The sequence below is a fragment of the Pteronotus mesoamericanus genome, unplaced genomic scaffold (assembly GCF_021234165.1).
Source record: "Pteronotus mesoamericanus isolate MK-2021 breed Mesoamerican mustached bat unplaced genomic scaffold, CSHL_Meso_final scaffold_21, whole genome shotgun sequence".
In the NCBI taxonomy this organism is placed as follows: Eukaryota; Metazoa; Chordata; class Mammalia; order Chiroptera; family Mormoopidae; genus Pteronotus; species Pteronotus mesoamericanus.
The window spans coordinates 32,428,736-32,449,342 of NW_026555310.1; the positions used below are offsets into that span (position 1 = coordinate 32,428,736).

The 20,607-nt window shown below is 54.4% G+C and overlaps 2 protein-coding genes and 1 non-coding gene across 5 annotated transcripts; all 3 read left to right on the forward strand.

Moving 5' to 3' along the window:
- The first annotated feature begins 3,534 nt into the window (after positions 1-3,534).
- On the forward strand, positions 3,535-15,124 carry LOC129085058 (atrophin-1-like). Its single transcript, XM_054591486.1, is given in 11 exon segments — positions 3,535-3,612; positions 7,767-7,961; positions 8,112-8,249; positions 8,401-8,514; positions 9,424-10,473; positions 10,475-11,433; positions 11,665-11,887; positions 12,231-12,927; positions 13,747-13,890; positions 14,215-14,395; positions 14,576-15,124. Coding segments are annotated over 10 exon segments (3,567 nt in total). The 5' UTR covers positions 3,535-3,612; positions 7,767-7,934; the 3' UTR covers positions 14,610-15,124.
- Positions 15,125-15,916: 792 nt separating this feature from the next.
- On the forward strand, positions 15,917-15,979 carry LOC129085167 (U7 small nuclear RNA). The gene has a single exon (XR_008530667.1). It is a non-coding gene; the product is annotated as a U7 small nuclear RNA (small nuclear RNA).
- Positions 15,924-17,803, forward strand: LOC129084777 (protein C10). Of its 3 annotated transcripts, none has more exons than XM_054590978.1 (3): positions 15,924-16,022; positions 16,619-16,795; positions 17,578-17,803. In XM_054590978.1, the coding sequence occupies exons 2-3, from the start codon at positions 16,672-16,674 to the stop codon at positions 17,727-17,729; spliced, it is 276 nt and encodes a 91-aa protein (XP_054446953.1). In that variant the 5' UTR covers positions 15,924-16,022; positions 16,619-16,671; the 3' UTR covers positions 17,730-17,803. The 3 variants fall into 3 exon arrangements, with proteins under 3 accessions (XP_054446953.1, XP_054446951.1, XP_054446952.1); XM_054590976.1 differs by lacking the exon at positions 15,924-16,022 and adding an exon at positions 16,196-16,317; XM_054590977.1 differs by lacking the exon at positions 15,924-16,022 and adding an exon at positions 16,196-16,317 and having other exon boundaries at positions 17,462-17,601.
- Positions 17,804-20,607: the final 2,804 nt, after the last annotated feature.

Sequence of the window (20,607 nt, forward strand, 5' to 3'; positions counted from 1 at the left end):
TTTCAAGGTTGTTCCCTTTGTGGGCCTCCCACTCTGTTTCTGCTTGGAGTTCTGGTCCTGGGCTCCCTCTGCCATCCTACCCAGCTCCAGGACTAGAAGAAGATTCCAGGTCTGCTTGGGAAGGACCTATTTCTCTGTCCTGTCCTTCCTGTATTGATGACACCTCCTCCATTTTCAGTTCAAAGAACTTCTTGCCCTGCCCTCAGTGCCTCTTCATTTCAGTGCTTCAGTACAGGCATCTCATCTTTCCCTTCTCTCCTGGCACCTTTTCTGCTTCCTTTGGGGCGCACTGTATTTTTCTCCATACCTCTTGGTTTTCTCTAGGGTACCTTATATTCATCTTTTTTAGGAACTCCTGGACTGACCAGGCCTATTCTGGTTGGAGGCACATTTCCTAACCTCTGCCCTTTTCTCCCTCCTTACGAAGTCACCTTCTCTGGCAGCCATGCTCCTCCCTCCACCACCACCACCCAGGTACTGGGTGGATTGGGTTACAGCGAGTTCTGCCAGGGCTTCCTAGGCCCTTCTCTCCACTTTCCCTTTGTGCCGTTGCCTGGAGACCAGTGGGTGGTGGGGGGCTGGGGCCAGAGGTGGTGGTGGTGGTGGTGGTGGGGTGTGTGTGATGCTTCCTGAAGCTGAACTGTCAGCCTGGCCCTCAGGTAGGAGAGGAATTGGAAAGGGTAGGCCCTGGCTTTTCTTCTGACTCTCCCATCTTCTGTTCTTACCTATGCCTACATTTTTCTTTTGGGCTCAGATATGTCATCATCCTAATCCATCTCTTAGTAGTGAAAAACAAACAAAAAACCAAAACCCAAAAACCAGTGACAGTAAAAAAAAAAACCAACCCCAAACCTGGAAGGGAGTTGGAAAGGGGCTGGGCCAGGGCCCAGCAGGAGACTGAAATGAGAAGGGGGGGAGAGCAGGAGGGGGGGGGAGAGAGAGAGAGAGAGAGAGAGAGAGAGAGAGAAATGTAATAGGGAGGGGAATGAGGGGGTAGGAGGAGTCTCGGGGCAGAGTTGGGAGGTGGGGACTAGGAGCAGGAGCTATCCTAGGACACTGGGATGGGGGAGGGCTTTGTGGGGTGGGGGGAGATAGGGGGCTGGCCTGGTCTCTTGAAGGCCCTAAAGAATAAGGAATGTGGGCAAGGGGTGGTAAAGTGCCAACCAACTCAAGAGATTAGAGAGTGGTGACTCCTTCCTAGGCCAAGGAAGCCTTCTTGTTCAGGGTCCCCAGAGCTTTAGAATCTTTTTAGAGCTTTTGGGTATTTCTAGAACTTGGCTGAGCCAGGCCCAAGGAAATCTGAGGCAAAATCTTCCGAGCTGCTACAGACCCAACCTCCTTCCTTTCCAGAAGGTTGGGGGGATACTGCCATTCAGGGTCCACCCTTGGCCTCTGGCTGTCCTGGCCTCACACATACCCTACCCCACCCCCACCCCAAATCTGGAGAGCTATTAGGGCTCCCAATCCAGACTCCAGCTCCAGCTCTTCCTATTTCCCAGCCTGCCTCCCTCCCATTCTCTGGCCTTCCCACTCTCCGCTGCCAAAAACCAACCAGTGTCTTGGCGTCCTTTGTCCTGGGAGATGCTGCTGTTTAGTGTGGGGCCAGGGAGCCAGCCCAGAAGACCCTGGTGGTGGGCTGCTGGGGTGCTGGCTTCAGGGCTGAGGACTGGGGGCGGCTGGCCGACTGAGCGTCAGAGGCTGCCGGGGGAGCAGTGGGAGAAGGAGGAGCCTTAGGCCTGTGGCGGGACTCCTCCGTCTTGGAATGATTGGGGTTGGGGAACCAGGGCACCTAGGGATTTGGTTATGTTTTGAGCCTAATCCCCACCTCACCACTTCCCTGAGGCCCAAATCCCCATCAGTGACGACTTCAGAGGAGACCACCAGACAGAGGGCCTGAGAATGGTGCCCCACTCCTATAAGTTAATCTTCCCCTACACTGGAGCTTGCCCTCCCCCATTTCTATCATTTCCTTCTCCTGCTTTCCCTTCCCCTCTTGTCTTCTGCATCACGGACCTTCCCCCTTCCATATTGCCACCAAAGACCGTGATTATCTTACGTTTCCTGCCAATCTTCCTTACCCATCCCCAACCCCTCCACACCCACTCCATTCTGACTAGCTTGTCTTACCTATCAAAATCCTCCTCAGCTTTCTTGGAAACCCCCCACCTCCAGAGCCCTGCTATCCCTGTGTCTTCCACCCCAGTCCTACCCAGAACCCCAGGACCCCTAGAAAATGCACCTGGCCCCACCCCTGTCATTCCTTCTAAAGATTCCTCACGCTTTCCTTTCTCCCAGCTGACATCTCTGAACTGGTCTCTCTCCAGCTTACCTTCATCATCCCCAAATTCTTATATTTCCTATTCTTTTCCCAGCACGAGGCACCCTCAAATTCTACTGTCTTCCAGAAACCTCAGCCTCCTAAATATGTCTCCATTTTTTTTCAGTTTCTTCCCTTTCTTACGACCCCAAACTTCCATCCCATTCTGTCATAACTGCCTCCCAACCTTCTCCCCCCACATGCCTGCCACAGACGCTGTCACCCAAGCTTCCTTCATCTCCTATCACACACCTCATTGCCCCGAAAGCCCCCATGCAGCTCCGTCCTCCCAATCTCACCCCATTGCCCCCATCTCTGCCCCATACCCACAACCTCCCACCCCACCTCTGCCATAGACCCCTTTGCCCTCAAACTTCTGCCTCCTCCACACCTACCCTTATAGCCCACAGCCCCTCCCGTCGTAGCCCTCTCCCGTGCCAGGCCCGCGGGCTCCCCGCGTTCCGCCGCGGCGAACCCCTCCCCGCGCCCCGGGCCCCTCGGCCTCGGCCTCGGCCAACTCGCACAGCGCCTCCCCCTCCAATCCCCCTCCCCCTCGCGGCTCGCCTGGCGCTCCCTCCCTCGCGTCTCCCTCCTGGCCCCTCGCTCCCCGTTCCTCAGCGCTCCCTCCTTCTCCCTCTTCCTCCCTTCTCCCATCCCCCTCTCCTAAGCTCCCTCCCTTCGCCGGCCGCTTTCCTGTGCGAGTCGCCGGACGCGCAGCCCAGCCCGCCCGCAGCCCCGCGCCGGGCCGGGACCGGGGGCCAGGGGCCAGGACCGGGGACCAGAAGGGGGGGGGCGCCGCTGCCGCCGGGAGGGACTAGGAGTGGGCGAGGGAGACGGCCGCCCGGGAAGGGGCGGGGGCCGCGGGCGGAGGCCGCCCAGGGGGCCGAGGGTAGCGGAGTGCGGGCCGCGCAAGGCAGGCGCGGGCGGCGGGCGGGAGGCAGCGGGGCAGAGTGGCGCGGAGGGCCGCGGGGGCGAGCGGAGCGGAGCGGCGCGGTCGGGCGGGCGGCGCGGCCCGGGCGTTCCGGGGGCCGCGGGGGCGCGGCGGGCCTGGGGAGGGGCTGAGCGGGAGCCCGGGTCGGGGTTTGCTCCGGGCCCGGCGAGCGATCGGGGCTGAGTAGGGGAGAGGGGGATGGGGGCCGCCCTCCGAGCGGGTCGGGGCCGCCGCCGCCGGCGTCGCGGCGGCGACTGAAGCGGGAAGAGGAGAGGGGGGCGGGGAGCGGCCGCCGCCGCCCCCCGGAGGCGCCGGATCCCCGAATCCCGCTCGGAGCCAGCCAGCCGTCCCGAGCTACGACCAGGTAAGATCCGCCGCCACTCCGGCCTGGGGCACGCCCGGGTTCGGGCCCGCGGTTCCCCACCCCCACCCTCCTACTTCCCCCTCCCGCCGCCGCCGCCTCCATTTGTTATTTTCCCAATCGGGTCCCCCCACTGCGGGCACTGCCTGGCCTGAACCGGGGGCTCGGAGTCTGGCCGGCCCCCCGAGGAGGGAAGGTGGGGGCCAGGGCACTCGGAGGATCAGGCAGGTGGGGGAAGTGGGAGGGTCTCAGGAGGAGGGCTGATGGGGCAAAAGAGGCTAGCCAGGACCCCGAGGTGGAGGATTGACGGGGGATAAACGGGGGGATACCCGTGAAGGGGCTTTGGGGCGAAGGCAAAAAGAAATTCGAGGGATGGCAGCAAGGTGGGGCAGAAGGTCTCCAGGAAAAACCCCAAAGGCCCAGGAACCCGGGTTTCCGAGCCTGGGGTTGGGGGTGGTATGGAAGGGAAGTGGGAAATGGGGAAGGGGTGTGGTAGGTGGAAAGAGAGGGATTGTAGCTGATGAGAGAGGAGAATGGAACCTGGGGAAAGGGTCAAGGAGGGGCCCACCTATCAGAGGACCCCGAGGTGTTCCGGAGTGGAATTGGGAAGGCAATGCTTTTGTGATTCAATTTTCTTTCTCCTACTGCAGGTCACCTCTGGTCGTTTTTTTGTTTTTTGTTTTTGCCTTCCAATTTCAGACAGTTACTTCTTGGAGAGGGGCACACGGGGGCCCAGAAGTGTGGGCCATCCTAAAACTACTGGAGGGAGGAACACTGCCGGGAGAGTTCGAGGGGAAAGGCTTTCTGGGAGGGTGGAAACAGAGGAGCGAATTGGGCCATCTTGTAGGTACTTCAGACGAGTTGTCACCTACACCTTCAGATTCCTAGGGCATCCCTCAGCCCCTCTAGCTGTGGTTTGGGGCGGGAAAGGGGAGTGTCTTCGTTACTATTTTGAGCTCAGAGATTTCCCTTTGTGCATGGGCTTATTTCTACTGGGGTAGGTAGTCTTAAGCTCTCTTCCCCGAGGGTACCATAGGAGAGTAGGAGTTGCTTTAGCAACTGTAAGGGGAGTGGCTGGCAGATGGACCCCTGGGATGGACTCTTGAGGTTCAGGTTCTGCCATTTCGTTGCCATGGCAATGATCCAGTGTCTGTCTAATAGGGTTCAGAATGTTGATTGGACCCCAGCCTTTGGCTATATCCTTAGGACTGTTGTTGGCGTTCTGGAGAATGTTTCTGATATTGCTGGTGGATAGGTTTAACAGGGGGGTCCACCTGCTTCCACCTAGCAGTCTGTTGGACACAGGTAGATATGTTACTTGACAGTCACATGTTTCTTCAAGTCTCTCCCCCTAGGCAAGGTGGGAGCATGGAAATGCTCTCTTCATTTTCCCATCTTTTGGTAGTTCTTTCCGACTATTATTAGGGAGTTTTTGTATACAGTAATCTTTTTGCTTCTTCGCACTGATATTCTTTCATTTTCTTAAACTTGAGTCTGCCTTCCCCAATCAACCTTTTCCTTTTTGGACACAGTGACCCCTTCCCTCAGCTAACCTTTGACCTATTTCTCTGACCTCATAGGACTGGCTTGGCTTTCCATGCCCATCTCAGGTGAGGGTGGCCCAGGGGTAAGGGCCATAGAACAGCCTGGTGCAGTGGAAATACTCTGGAACTGGGCCCAGAAGATCTGGGTCTAGTCCTCACTGTACTTCTGTGACCTTGGGCAAGTCACTTGTTTCTTTGAGGCTCGGCTTCACTGTAAGATGAAGGGGTTATGATAAGATGATTTCTGAGGTCCCTCTGACAATCCTGGATTCTCTGAAGGCTTAGGCCAGTGCATTGTTGTTTGCTGGTCTGGGCTGCATTGTTATCTAGCCCAGTCACTTTGTTATCTAGTCACTTTGAACTGGTTTGTTAGTCTGGCAGATCCAGAGTGGGGGTGCGGGCTGGGCCAGTGATCCTGAAATTCCCTCTGCAAGTCCTTCCCAGAAAAGCCTTGTGCTTGTATTGTATTCCTTCTGGCACCCCTCTCATAATTCTCCCTTAATTTCTTTCTCTGTTCTTCCTTGGAGACTCTTCCTCTAGTTTTTACTTTTCCACTTCCCCAGTTGGGTCTTTATCATTTTCCTTTTGCAGTAAGGCAGCGAAGGTGGGTTAGCTTAGTGTGTTGCCAGATAACATAGTAGGTGCTCTGTAAATGTTAGTTGTAGTGACTGGCTACTAGGGCAAGATGGAGTGTAGCTTCACTTGCTGGTGCTAAATGCCCCTGATTCAGATACAACCCTAACTGCTCCCATCCTGCCCCTTCTTGCCCCAGGATTACCTGCCTTTTTTTGACTGCTTTTATCTTTCAAAACTACTGGTTGGTTATTTGATCAGATTTTGGCTGATTTCAGAAGTTGAGGTAGGGGGAGGGGCGCGCTAGGATTGCTCAGGTACATTCCTGCATTTCTCTGACCTGGGTCTGACTGAGTCTGGTTTGGAGATGAGGAGAGATGGACCCTCTGCTCTAGAGGGGATGGCAAAGATACACCAGTCACAAATAGTCATCATTGTTACACTTAAGATTGTTTTCCCCTTTTGTTATTTGGCATTTATTCTTCAGATTTTTTGGGGTTGACACTATTTTCAAATCTACACAACAAAAATGTGGTAATAATTGTAGTTGAGGAAAAAATGGCTGGTTTACTGGGCAGAGCATCAGCTGTAAGTTCCAAAGACCTGGGGCTCTGTCCCAGCCATTTTGTTACTCTTAAGTAAATTCTTACTAAGTTTCCTAGAAAGGTTAGGCTCACTCCTCACTACCTGCCTCAGTATGTTTCAGTGGAGGTGAGTGAGAAGTAATTACTTTGTATTTCTTGGGGAAAATATGATCTAGGTTGTGGAAATGCATTTGCCTAGCCAGGCCCCCTAACTCAGAACAGGCAGGGAAGCTTACTCTGTTCCCACTGAGGCTACCAGCGCTTCATCCAAGAAAACCTGCAAAGTTAGTGGGTTTAAAGGTCAAAAACAAGAACAGAACACCCATATATACATGACATCAGTGGGGGATAGAGTAAGGAAGAGAACAGTAATAAGGTAGCATTTTTGCTCTCAAAAGACCATATGGTCAGTAGTATGGAAAGATAGGACACTTAGCAAGAAATACAAACCAGTGCGAATGAAAAATAGCTGGAGGGAAAAAAATATATATGTAGATCAGCTGTGAGGTACGTGTCCCCTCCTAAGCCAAGTGAGAGAGAGGCTCACAAGCTTGTAAATTTGTATTGTGTGCGCACTGATACTCACTGATTTGGTTGGCAAAGTGAGAAGTCCTGCCTTTTCAGGAACCCATGCACTAGAGAAGGGGGGCTTTATGAGGCTCTCAGAAGTGAAGTTCTGCTCTTTGGGGATACCTGGATTTGGTCTTGGGATTGGGAGGGTTGTGTGCCTTTGCACTGTAGAATGGGACAGCCTTCCCCCACCTACTCTGATGTGAAAAAACATTCTTTTTGTATCTTTGGGGCTGATTGAGGTCTTCTGAGGATTAATTGCACCAACTTCTGATGAGAATATAGCAAAGTATAGAAGAAAGAACATGGGCTTGAAACCAGGGAGAGGTGGGCTTGATTCTGGTGCTGTCGCTCGTCCCTCACTGTGTATTTTCACTTGAAGTTGGCAAGTCAGAATCACAATCTCTGAGCCTGTTTCCTCACCTATGTAATCGGGGTAATAAAAACACCTGCTTTTCAGGGTTGGTTGTAAATATTACATTGTGTATGTAAGGGTTTGACATAAAGAAGTTACTCAATAAATACGTTAATACTTGAGCTATATTTCTTTATGCTCCTTTGTAAGGCCCTATGGAATTCGTGTGTGCACAGATATTTCCTAGGGTCGTGAAGGGAAAAATAGTGTCATCTCTAGAACTGGGCCTCATAGATACATCTGAGTCTTATTGCCCTCCCTAGGGATGAAGAAGATGCTATTGTGAGTAGTCTTCTTCGTTTATAGATAGCTAGGCAGCCCATGGGACAAGCCAGCGAAGTGTTATGGGACCAGTACCTCTTGACCAAAAGGCCTAGTGCTGGGCCACTTGCTCAGCCCTTGACAAGCACAGTGGTATCCCTTTCAGACTCTGTTCCCTGATTTGGAGACTTTGATGGTCTTTTCCAACAGGCTTCACTGAAAACAGATCCTGCAAGTTCCAGGTGCCTACAACTGGAAACTTGGAGATCCTGCTTCCTGCTTCCCAGGCCACAGCTGTGGGGAACTTGAGGTGAAGCAGAGAAGTTTCTGTATTCAGCTGCCCAGGCAGAGGAGAATGGGGTCTCCACAGCCTGAAGAATGAAGACACGACAGAATAAAGACTCAGTGAGTGATAGCTTAATTGAGGGACATGAAAGATTAGAGGCAGGGAGGCTAAGGGGAAGGGCCTGGAGAGAAAGAATAGAAATAAGGCACATCTTAAAGTTAGGTGAAATGTAGAAAAACCTTTTTATTGTTTTCTTTCTTCCCCCTCAGATGTCAATGAGGAGTGGACGGAAGAAAGAGGCCCCTGGGCCCCGGGAAGAACTGAGATCGAGGGGCCGGGCCTCCCCTGGAGGGGTCAGCACATCTAGTAGTGATGGCAAAGCCGAGAAGTCTAGGCAGACAGCCAAGGTATTCTGTCCTGAGGTCCTCCCACAGGATGCTTAGGCACTGGGGCTGAGGTTTTATGTGTATGTGTTGTGGGGGAACTTCCTGTCTGGCACAGGGTAGTGGTAGAGGCTTGGGAGGTATATGACAAGAATTTTCTCATTCTCTCTAACAGAAGGCACGAGTAGAGGAAGCCTCCACCCCAAAGGTCAGCAAGCAGGGCCGGAGTGAGGAGATCTCAGAGAGTGAAAGTGAGGAGACCAATGCACCAAAAAAGACTAAAACCGAGGTGGGAGACGCTTGCAGCCATCCTGACTGATTTTCTGACTATTCTTCCCCCCTCCCCCCACTTTCTTTCATTCAGAATTCCTATTTTTTTATCATCTCACTATTTTTTAAAAAATACTTTATTTATTCATTTTTAGAGAGGGGGAAGAGAGGGAGAGAACCATTAATCAGTTGCCTCTGACTCGCCCCCAGCCAGGGACCCAGCTCCCAAGCCAGGCATGGGAGTTGAACTGGTGACCCTTTGATTGACAGGCCGGCGCTCAGTCCACTGAGCCACACCAGCCAGGGCAGGATTACTATTTTAATCTCACCTGCGATAGAAAAGAAAAGTCATATCCTAGTGCTTATTAAAGTAGTTCTATCATACCTCAGACAGATCTTTAGGGCTTTGGTTAGGCAGGGTCAAAGGGGACTGGAAGTGTGGAGGAGTCTAGCCTTTCCTTTCCTAGGTCTTGGTTTTCAGGAAGGGGTTGGGGAGGAAGTTAAGGGTGAGAAGTCTTACCTGAAGGAACAGATAAATCTTAAGGATAATACAGAGGTGGTCTTTTTAAGAACCAAGGGTTTCTGGGTTGTTAAAGGGGTAAGGGGGTTGAGGAGGGTGGACATAAGCTGGTGGAAGATGGATTTGGGTTCAGCTGTGGATAGGGAGAAGGTGCTTGAGATAGACATTTGAAGGACTAGGGTTTTGCAAGGATGGAAACAACACTAACTGCTAGAGGGCAACTGAGAATGTGGGGTGAGTGGTGGAATCCAGAGATGGTAGGGAAGTGGGCTTGAGTAAGAATATTCATCCCATTGTGGCACAATGGTGTGCTGTGAGGGGGAAATGATTTTGTGCCAGGGAGGCCCCAAATCTAGGGTTGGCAAGAAAGGAAAGGAAAAGGAGAAAACAGCCCTCCCTTTTCTGCAGCAGGAGCTCCCTCGGCCACAGTCTCCCTCCGATCTGGACAGCTTAGATGGGCGGAGCCTCAATGATGATGGCAGCAGTGACCCGAGAGATATAGACCAGGATAACCGAAGCACGTCCCCCAGCATCTACAGTCCTGGAAGTGTTGAGAATGACTCCGATTCATCTTCTGGCTTGTCGCAGGGCCCAGCCCGCCCCTACCACCCACCTCCACTCTTTCCTCCCTCCCCTCCACCGCCAGACAACAACCCTCGACAGCCAGAGCCTGGTTTTGAACCCCATTCTTCTGTGACACCCACTGGATATCATGTTCCCATGGAACCCCCTACATCTCGGATGTTCCAGGCTCCTCCTGGGGCCCCTCCTCCTCATCCACAGCTCTATCCTGGGGGTGCTGGTGGAGGGGTTTTATCTGGACCCCCAATGGGTCCCAAGGGGGCTGGGGCTGCCTCTTCAGTGGGGGCCCCTAGTGGGGGTAAGCAGCACCCCCCACCCACCACCCCCATTTCAATATCAAGCTCTGGGGCTGGTGGTGTTCCCCCAACAAAGCCGCCTAACACTCCAGTGGGAGGTGGAAACCTACCCTCTGCTCCACCACCAGCCACTTTCCCCCATGTGACACCAAACCTGCCTCCCCCACCTGCTCTGAGACCCCTTAACAATGCATCAGCCTCTCCTCCTGGGCTGGGGGCTCAGCCACTACCTGGGCATCTGCCCTCTCCCCATGCCATGGGGCAGGGTATGGGTGGACTTCCTCCTGGACCAGAGAAGGGCCCCACTCTTGCTCCCTCACCCCACCCCCTGCCCCCTGCTTCTTCCTCTTCTGCCCCAGCTCCCCCAATGAGGTATCCTTATTCATCCTCTAGTAGTAGCTCTGCAGCAGCCTCCTCTTCCAGTTCTTCATCCTCTGCCTCTGCCTCCCAATACCCAGCGTCCCAGGCACTGCCCAGTTATCCCCACTCCTTCCCTCCCCCGACAAGCCTCTCTGTCTCTAATCAGCCTCCTAAGTATACTCAGCCTTCTCTCCCATCCCAGGCTGTGTGGAGTCAGGGTCCCCCCACCACCTCCTCCTTATGGCCGCCTCTTAACCAACAGCAATGCCCACCCAGGCCCCTTCCCTCCTTCTACTGGAGGACAGTCCACTGCCCACCCACCAGCCCCAGCACATCACCATCACCACCAGCAGCAGCAGCAGCAGCAGCAGCAGCAGCAGCAGCAACAGCAACATCATGGGAGCTCTGGGCCCCCTCCACCTGGAGCATATCCCCATCCCCTAGAGAGCAGTAATTCCCACCATGCACACCCCTATGCCATGTCCCCCTCCCTGGGCTCTCTGAGACCATACCCACCAGGGCCAGCACACCTGCCCCCACCTCACAACCAGGTGTCCTACAGCCAAGCAGGCCCCAATGCCCCCCCAGCCTCTTCCTCCTCTTCCAACTCTTCTTCCTCTCAAGGGTCCTATCCATGTTCACACCCCTCCCCTTCCCAGGGCCCCCAAGGGGCGCCCTACTCCTTCCCACCGGTGCCGCCGGTCACCACCTCCTCGGCTACACTTTCCACAGTCATTGCCACAGTGGCTTCCTCGCCAGCAGGCTACAAAACAGCCTCCCCACCTGGGCCCCCACCGTATGGCAAAAGAGCCCAGTCCCCAGGGGCATACAAGACAGCCACCCCACCAGGATACAAGCCGGGGTCACCACCCTCCTTCCGAACGGGGACCCCACCAGGCTACCGAGGCGCCTCGCCGCCCGCAGGCCCAGGGACCTTCAAGCCAGGCTCGCCCACCGTGGGGCCTGGGCCACCCCTGCCGCCGGCAGGGCCCTCGGGCCTGTCATCCTTGCCACCACCGCCTGCTGGCCCTGCCTCAGGGCCGCCCCTGAATGCCACGCAGATCAAGCAGGAGCCGGCTGAGGAATATGAGACCCCCGACAGCCCAGTGCCCACGGTCCGCAGCCCCTCGCCCCCTCCCAAGGTGGTGGATGTCCCCAGCCACGCCAGTCAGTCAGCCAGGTGAGTGGGGCGCGGGTGAATGGGCAGGCCTGGGATGGGGAACAGCAAAGGGGTGACGGAGATAGGGAGGCGGCACAGGAGGAGGAGTGCTTGCGTTTGTGCGGCGCTTTTAAAACTACTGCAGACCTTCGACCCTCCTTCCCAGCCGCCGGGGGCCGACTTTGGGCGGGAGTCACCCCTGGGCCACACTCAGGGGCTAAGCGCGCGCGCGCTGCCTCCGCACCCCGGTAGGTTCAACAAACACCTGGATCGCGGCTTTAACTCGTGCGCGCGCAGCGACTTGTACTTTGTGCCACTGGAGGGCTCCAAGCTGGCCAAGAAGCGAGCCGACCTCGTGGAGAAGGTGCGGCGCGAGGCCGAGCAGCGCGCGCGCGAAGAAAAGGAGCGCGAGCGCGAGCGGGAACGCGAGAAAGAGCGAGAGCGCGAGAAGGAGCGCGAGCTTGAACGGAGCATGGTAAGTGCGTCATCACGTGCGCTTCCCGCCTTACGGCTCTCCATTTGGGCCGCGCTGGGAGGCTCGAGGGGCGGGACGTCATTGCGCCACCTCTTGGGGAGGAGGAAGCACTGCATCCTAGGAAATGGAGACCGAAGGATTCCTGCGAAAGGACTGCCTGCCTGGGTTGGCTGAAGGACAGCCCAGGTCAGATTACATGTGGATTGTAAGAACAACCACTACTTAGGAGAAGGAGTTAGGGAAGTTCCTGGTAGGCTGCATTAAGCTGTTGAGGTAAATGAGTAGTTTAGGACTGGCTGCCTTTTACAGAACTGCTTTTCTGACTCTTCTCTATACCCCACAGAAGTTGGCTCAGGAGGGACGTGCTCCAGTGGAGTGTCCATCTCTCGGCCCTGTGCCCCATCGCCCTCCGTTTGAGCCGGGCAGTGCTGTGGCTACAGTGCCCCCCTACCTGGGTCCTGACACTCCAGCCCTGCGTACTCTCAGTGAATATGCCCGGCCCCACGTCATGTCTCCTGGCAATCGCAACCACCCGTTCTACGTGCCCCTGGGGGCAGTGGACCCGGGGCTCCTGGGTTACAATGTCCCAGCCCTGTACAGCAGTGATCCAGCCGCCCGGGAGAGGGAGCGGGAAGCCCGAGAACGAGACCTCCGTGACCGCCTCAAGCCTGGCTTTGAGGTGAAGCCCAGTGAGCTGGAACCCCTACATGGGGTCCCTGGGCCAGGCCTGGATCCCTTCCCCCGGCATGGGGGCCTGGCTCTGCAGCCTGGCCCACCCGGCCTGCACCCTTTCCCGTTTCATCCAAGCCTGGGGCCCCTTGAGAGGGAACGTCTGGCGCTGGCCGCTGGGCCAGCCCTGCGGCCTGACATGTCCTACGCAGAGCGTCTGGCAGCTGAGAGGCAGCATGCAGAAAGGGTGGCAGCCTTGGGCAATGACCCGCTGGCCCGGCTGCAGATGCTCAATGTGACCCCCCATCACCACCAGCACTCCCACATCCACTCTCACCTGCACCTCCACCAGCAGGATGCCATCCATGCAGGTGAGACTCCTACTTCCTTCCTTGACCCATTGGGGCCACCTTGCGCCCCCCCAGCAAGTGATTGGGCTCCTCTGTTCCTCAAACCAGGACTTCTCTGTCTGCCATGAGCCTCTCTATTGAGTGCTGCCCTGATCTTTGCCTCCCTGTCACCCATCAGCCTATCACCTCATACCCTACCCTTGCCACAGAGACTTCCTTACACCCCCATCTTCAGAGTCACGCATCTCAACCATGATAGAGCCACGAGCTGGAAAACTGAAAGAGCACCACCTTTCTACCATTACAGCCTCTCACACACCTGTCTTGTTCCTCTGGATTCAGCTCTGTCATGGCTTCTTGCCAGCTTCCCCCCAGTTGGAGGTCTTTTATGTTCCTCCCCCATTTCTGTGCCTTTTCAGAAAGAGCCTTGTAACTGTGGTTGTGGGCATCCTAGGTGATAATGAGCTTAGCTTACTATTCCTTCACTGTATTTATACTCATGTTCATCCAAGTGTCTTCTTAGGCTTTCTCTCTTAACCTCCATTTTCTTCCTGTCTCATTTTCTAAACTTTCTATCCTCTTCCATCTCCTCTAAACAGTCCACTTCTCTTTCCTTTTCCTCAGATCCCTCTGACAACTGTAATCTGCCCTCTGCCGTCAGTGTGTCCCTGATCTAGTGATGTCTTCGTATATACTGTCTCTTGTGCCTCCTCGTTCCACTCTGGATCTCCCTGTGTTTGATTTTCCATCTCTCTTCCTAGGCTTGGATCCCTTCACCTACATGCATGGTTTTCCCCAAACCTGCCTTCTGGTGACACCTTCCTCTTCTCTACCCTCCAGCCTCTGCCTCGGTGCACCCTCTCATTGACCCCTTGGCCTCAGGGTCTCACCTTACCCGGATACCCTACCCAGCTGGGACCCTTCCGAACCCCCTTCTTCCTCACCCTCTGCACGAGAACGAAGTTCTTCGTCACCAGCTCTTTGGTAAGGATGGGGAAGGTCTAATGAGGGAAGGGCAGAAAGGAGGAATTTGGGTGGTGAGATTGGCCTAGTGGGGTTTGGGAAAGGTAAGGAGGCACCCAGAGGAGCTGGGAATGGGAGTAGACCCTGCCCAAGAGAGACATAGGTTTTAGTGCCAGGCTAAGAAGTTTGAATCCTAACTCCACCACTGACATTTTGCAGGACTGGCTATTAGCCAACTTTTCTAGTCTAGTTTCCTCTGTATGTAAAACGGTTGGCTGTCTCCTGGCTTGGAGTAGGTCATCAGTACCCCATCAGTTATGCACCCCCTACCCTTCTTGCCCGCAGCTGCTCCTTACCGGGACCTGCCAGCTTCCCTCTCTGCCCCAATGTCAGCAGCTCACCAGCTGCAGGCCATGCACGCGCAGTCCGCTGAGCTGCAGCGCTTGGCGCTAGAGCAGCAGCAGTGGTTGCACGCCCATCACCCGCTGCACAGTGTGCCGCTACCCGCCCAGGAGGACTACTACAGGTACTACTGGGCACCCCTGGTCCAGGGGTGAAGGGGTGTAAGCCTGGGATGGGGTGTGGGTGTGCACGTGGGCCAGGCTCGTGGGGGAGGGATCCCCTCCTCCACCATCTTCTGTGAGAGGGATCAGGTCAGGTTTGAATTCAGTCTCTCATCTCTGTTCTGCACCTTGTCTCTCCCCAGTCACCTGAAAAAGGAAAGTGACAAGCCGCTGTAAACCTGCAGTCAAGAGCAGCCATGGCCCGAGTATGCATCTGGACCTTGGAGGTCTCCCTCCTGGCCTGCCACCCAGAGCAAGGAGGGGTGCTGCTCAGTTGCAGGGCCTCGGCAGCTGGGCAGAGGGAGGGAGGAAGGGACAGATGGAAGGCCAAGGCTCCTGTGGTGTGCAGAGGTGGGGAGGTGGCAGGGGTGGGGGCAGAAAGCGCACAGTATCTTGGACCAGGTCCTTCTTCCTTGTCCCCCGGCTTTCTTCCTCTCCCGTGCCCAATCCCTGTGGCCACCATGCCCTCCCCAACCTCGTTGGTGTGATTATTTCATCTGTTAGATGTGGCTGTTTTTGCGTAGCATTGTGTGCCACCCCTGCCTCTCCCCAGTCCCTGTGTGCGCGCCCCCTCTGCAATGTATGCTCCTTGCCCCTGCCCCACATTAATAATTTATATATAAATATCTATATGACGCTCTTTAAAAACATCCCAACCAAAACCAACCAAACAAAACATCCTCACAACTCCCCAGGAAGATGGCTGTGACTCTTTATTTGCGGGCTATGGGGGCGGGGCCTCAAGAGAGACCAGCTGGGAAGTTGGAAGGGATGGGCCTTCCAAAACTGGGTGGAGGGACCCTGGACAGCTGGAGAGGGGACCCCTGAAGGTAGTCCCCTCCTTCCTCCCAAGGCTGGGAAGTCAGGATGCTGGAGGCCTGGGACAGGCACGCCGCTGCCAAGGTCAGTTCTAGGAAATGCTCAAGACTTGAGGCGGTTCTGCTACTGGTCTGACAGCTAGGAGCCACCAGTCTGAATCTTCCATACAATCATTTGAGACACGGTTATGAAGCGGAGGCGAAGGGGCTAGGGTTTCAACAGATCAACTAGATAAAAATCTAAGAGTCTTTACCCTATGGTTTGAGAAGAGCAGCTGACAATTTCAAACGCCTAGAGAAGAGAAATTAGACGGCGTTACACTAGCATACGTTTCTAAATAGGCCCTTTTAGGAAACTGCGATAGCTCTTTCAGTGCCAAGCTTTTACTGCTACGAATCACCGTCTCCGTTCTTAAAAAACTAAAGGGTGTGACTAGCTTCTTTTAGCCAATCAGCATCGATCTAATTTGCATAAACTCGCTTCAAATATTAAGAAACTCTAGGGATGAATGATATAAGTTCCTCAGACTACTGTTTTTCCTTGTGAATGTTACAGTGCACCTCGTCGCTTATACAGCAATAAGAATTAGAGAAGACCGCTCTGAGCTCACCCTCACCAATAGTGGAGTTCATGGATATTCCATGTTCTCTCCAGACCACTTCCTGTAGTGCTTACAGCTCTTTTTGAATTTGTCTAGTAGGTCTTCCTGTCTTTACCGGAAGACCCACTATTATATGAGTTAGACTAAACAATAGAATGTGGTTTAACAGGGTATGTTTACTTTTGTTTATGTATTTTTTTTAGCTTATAGTGGAGGTACGTAAGAGAATAAATTGCAGTGAAGTTATAGTGACCGGATTTCCGGTTGCGAGTAATACCATTTTCCGTCCTTAAGCAGCGTGGATACTCTACTTTAGGGACGGTTCTGGTTTTCGGGCCCCCCCCCCCCCCCGGGACGCTCCCCCTCCCTGGTCGTTTCTTTGGTTCTGCTGTACGTGCGACCATTGTTGCACCATGGCGGCTGCTTCGGCCCAACCTGCGGCCCTGAGCGCCGAACAGGCCAAGGGTGAGAACCGTTCTCCCCATCTAGGGGGCTGCATGCGGGAGGACGGTGCGGGTGGGGGATAACAGAGACTTTCGCTGCTGGGAATCGGGGAGCGGGGGTTACCATCGTTTTTTCTTCCTCCAAGAAGGAGAATCTAGAGCGAGGGATTCCGGGCCGTGTTTGTCGGGCTACTACGGCTTCGGTCCACTAATTAATTCCCTGACCTCTTCCTTGCTTTGTCGACTGGGTCTGCTGGCAATGCTCCGATGCCCTCACCCCCGTCCCGCCCGGGACGCCACCCTGGGTTGCATCTGCCACACAGTGGTCCTGGCCGAGGTGATCCAGGCGTTTTCGGCTCCTGAGAACGCCGTACGCATGGACGAGGCTCGAGACAATGCATGCAACGACATGGGCAAGATGCTGCAATTCGTGCTGCCGGTGGCCACACAGATTCAGCAGGAGGTTATCAAAGCCTACGGCTTCAGCTGCGACGGGGAAGGTGGGCCGGACAGGGGATGGGGTGGGTGGTGGAGTGAACCTGGGAGAAACGGTGCTGAATCAGTTTGGTCGCTGAGCTGTCGTCCCCATTCTGGCCACACGGCGGCAGCCACAATCTGATTAACAGTATTGGCACTGAGGACCTGGGGTCTTTACTGAACTCTACCAGGTGAAGTCCGAAGTGCATTTTGTAGTTAACATTAATTATACTATTACTCCACTTTAAGATGACGAAACAGACTCTTGTAGTAAACTAAGTGCCAGAGGTCAAAGCAGAGGTGGACCTGAACCCTGTTCTGGAAGCTTTTAATGACATGTCTGCTTGAGGACAGAAGGCTTCTTCAACACCTCCAACGTGTTTCAGTTTATCTGTCCTTGAGGGTTGGAAGTTCATTTTCTTCGATGAGATCTGATTTAGGCCAGGTGGCCCATGGCCCTCCTGTGTTGTGGTTATAGACATCGGATCTCCTGGGTGTTCATACTTTGTGTTTCTGATACTAAATTGCTAAAATTGTTCACCTGGTATTGAGAAGTACATTGCTTTGGCATATTTCCATTCACTGCATCCCATTTAGCTGTATAGACCAGGAAGGTGCCCTGTATAGACCAGGAAGTGGTTGATCCAAACCTCACAGGACAGAGACCTTGCATGTGCCTTGTTTTGCAGGCAGCTATCTGGCCAGAAGGGGAGCAGCCAGTGACTCCTATTCAAGCTACCCGCCTCCTTGCCTTGGGCACCTCCATTCCCTGGGGATATGGGTTGATGCTTGATCCCCCTTGCAGGTGTTCTTAAGTTTGCCCGCTTGGTCAAGTCTTATGAAGCCCAGGATCCCGAGATTGCCAGCCTGTCCGGCAAGCTGAAGGCGCTGTTCCTGCCACCCATGACACTGCCGCCCCACGGGCCTGCTTCGGGTGGTAGCGTCGCTGCCTCCTGAGGGTTGGCCTTCCCTGTGACACTTTCTGGGAAGGGAAAATCTTGATGTCCTAGAGGATAATAAACATGCCTGTGACAGCCTCAGCGTCAGTCTTTTGTGATCTGACAACCCCACCTCCCAGCCGCAGATTCCTTCTGTCATTCTAGCTACTCATCTTCCTGTCCAGATCTTTCTTGTACTCTTGCTGGGCCCAACCCTGTTACAAGGCAGGGTTGGAGAGTGGGCCGGCTCCTCCACATCCTGGGTGGGTAGGCCTGCACAGGCAGCACCTCTGCTGAGGAGTGGGGCTTTCTGGGCTTTTCCTGAGGCTCCTTGGTGGCTGTGGACCAAGAGGCTCCCCATTGGTTGGTGTTCCATTGGCCAGGGTTACTTCCTGGTCTTTGCCCCCACCCGCCCTCCTGCTGCCCTGCCAGCTGGAGCTCCAGGTGGAGCTCCAGGTGGCTCCTCCCTCCCAAGGGAAGGAGGCCCTGGACAGGCAGGCGGCAGCCCTGGACTCCCGACCAAGGAGTAGAGCTGGAGGGAAAAGCAGGCTGCTGTGGGTGGTCTGAGGCCAGCCCCACCCTACCTGTCCCTTTTCTGGGGATCATTGGTCCAGAGGCTTGTTCCTGCTGTACCATTGGCCTGGTGGACAGCAATTGAGGAGGAAGTGGCTGAGTTCAGAGCATTTTTCACCAGGTTTGGGCCACTACACAGCTGCACCTTGGGTTCAGCCCCACCCTTTGTGGTCTGCTGCGTGTGACACCCCCACCCCTTGGGGGAGATGCTGTCTCGTGGGTAAGTCTCCTGTTCCACCTGGGTGCTACAGTCTCCTGTTAATTTAAGGAAGGAAGGGGCAAAATTCATGCTCATTCCTGACAGGTGTGTGACCATGAATGCAGTTTGTCACAGCTCCCTGCCCTGGGCCTGCACCAAGTTTTGAGGAACTCCAGGCTCATTCATGCTCCTGGGTGGGAGGCTCCCCCTTTCTCTAGCACTTTTTCCCTGGCAGATGTGTGTTCTCACGATTGCATTTCTCTCTCTACCTTCTGGTCTCCTGCTTCTGCTCTCTGCTCAACGCCTGTCCCGCTGGGTAGCCCACATCACCCGTAACAATGTGTCTTAACAACGAACCTGAGAAAGCTTGCCTTCATCCCACTTTCTTTCAGTTCCCCTTCACTTCCCTTCCCCTGCATCATTCATTCAGCAGATGTGAGCATCTGTTATGTGCCCGGTGCTTCTTAAGGTGCTGGCCATACTGTAGCGCAGTGATTTTCAACCTTTTTCGCCTCATGGCATATATGAACTAATTACTAAAATTCTGCGGCACACTGAAAAAACATGTTTTTGCTGATCTGGCCAAAAAAAGAAAAGATATAGTTTTGATTCATTCATACTGGACAGTTATTGTTGTGTTGGCTGTTGTCATTTTTAGAAAAAATATGACAATCTAAGGGAAAAGAGGTCAGAGCCCCTGACATGTAGTCAGGCATTGCATGTTTTTAAAATTCTTGTGGCGCTCTGTGTACATGTCCCCTGCTCTCACAGAGCTCCACTTCAGTGGGAGGCAATAGACTGCACAAAGAACCAATAAATAGGGTCATTTCAGATTCTCAGAGTGACATGAACAACAGGTGACTGGGGCTGCTGCTTGAGGAGATAGCTTGAGGAGTCAGGGGAGGGCTTTCCTGAGGAGGGGACGAGCTGGGACCTAGAAGAGCCAGCCCCAGCCCAGCACCCTGGGCAGAGGGAATGGTGTTGCTGTGGGGACAATGACACAAGGACAGAATACCCTAAGTAAACTAGCAGAGGAGGGCAGGGGCCGAGGCAGGCCTGTTCGAGCCTGGATCTTACAGTGAAGACCTGCTTGGAGTGTGGGCCTGCTTGGCGTGTTGGTCACCCCCTTCTTTCCATTCGTGCTGCCTGCCCCAGTGCACAGCTTGTCACTGCCAGCGGGTTCTTAGCCAACCTATTGGTTTCCCTGCTCCCTTTTATTTTATTTTAGTTTTTGAGATACAGGGTTCTTATCCAGCCTTCTGGTCTCCCTTTTATTTTATTTAGTTTTTTGAAATCCATCGATTGGTTGCCCCTCAACAGGGGACCTGGCCCTCAACTCAGGCCTGTGGTCTGACCAGCAGTCCAACCTGCGACCTTTCGGTTCCTAGGCTGGCGCTCTGCCCACTGAGCCACACCAGCCAGGGCTACCCTGCTCCCTTTTATATGCCTGCCATGGTCATTTTCCTACTAAATGGCTGGTAAAGTCTCTCCTGGTGCAGAATCCTTCCTTGGTTCCTCAGCCTGGTTGAAGGATCCTCTGCAACAGGCCCAGCCTCTCAGAGCAGCTTTGCAGCAGCGGGGTGCTCTCTCACACCCAGCCCTGCTCAAGTGGGTCCTGCGCCTGCCACCTGGGTGCTGCCTCCTGGGAGCACCAGCCTTCTGGCTTCCCCGCGGGCCAGGCAGCGCTCTCCCATCCCCAGTGAAGCTCACTCCAAGTGCGGGCAGCGTGCCGGCAAGGACGGCAGGCTCGGTGTCAGACGGCCTTGGTGTGTCTGCCTTCTCGCTCATGAGCTTGTGACCTTGGGCAAGTTGTTTAACTTCTCTGAGCCTTCATCTTTGTTCCTCAAATTGGGCTAATGAGACCTACTAAACAGGGTTGGCATATGGATTAATTTGTAATGTAAAACCTACTACATATCAGTTTTTTGTATCAGTATGTGGGAAGTATTGTTAAGCCCATTTATCAGGTGCGGAGGCTGAGGCTCGAGGAAGCTCAATAACTTTTTGAGATTATTTTGCCTTGTTTGCTCTTCTAGACTGTTTTTTGCATCACCACTGATCTCTGTGTCTCTACCTTTATCCCCTGCTTCCCAAGTGAATAATTTTTCTTCCGAACTATTAGACA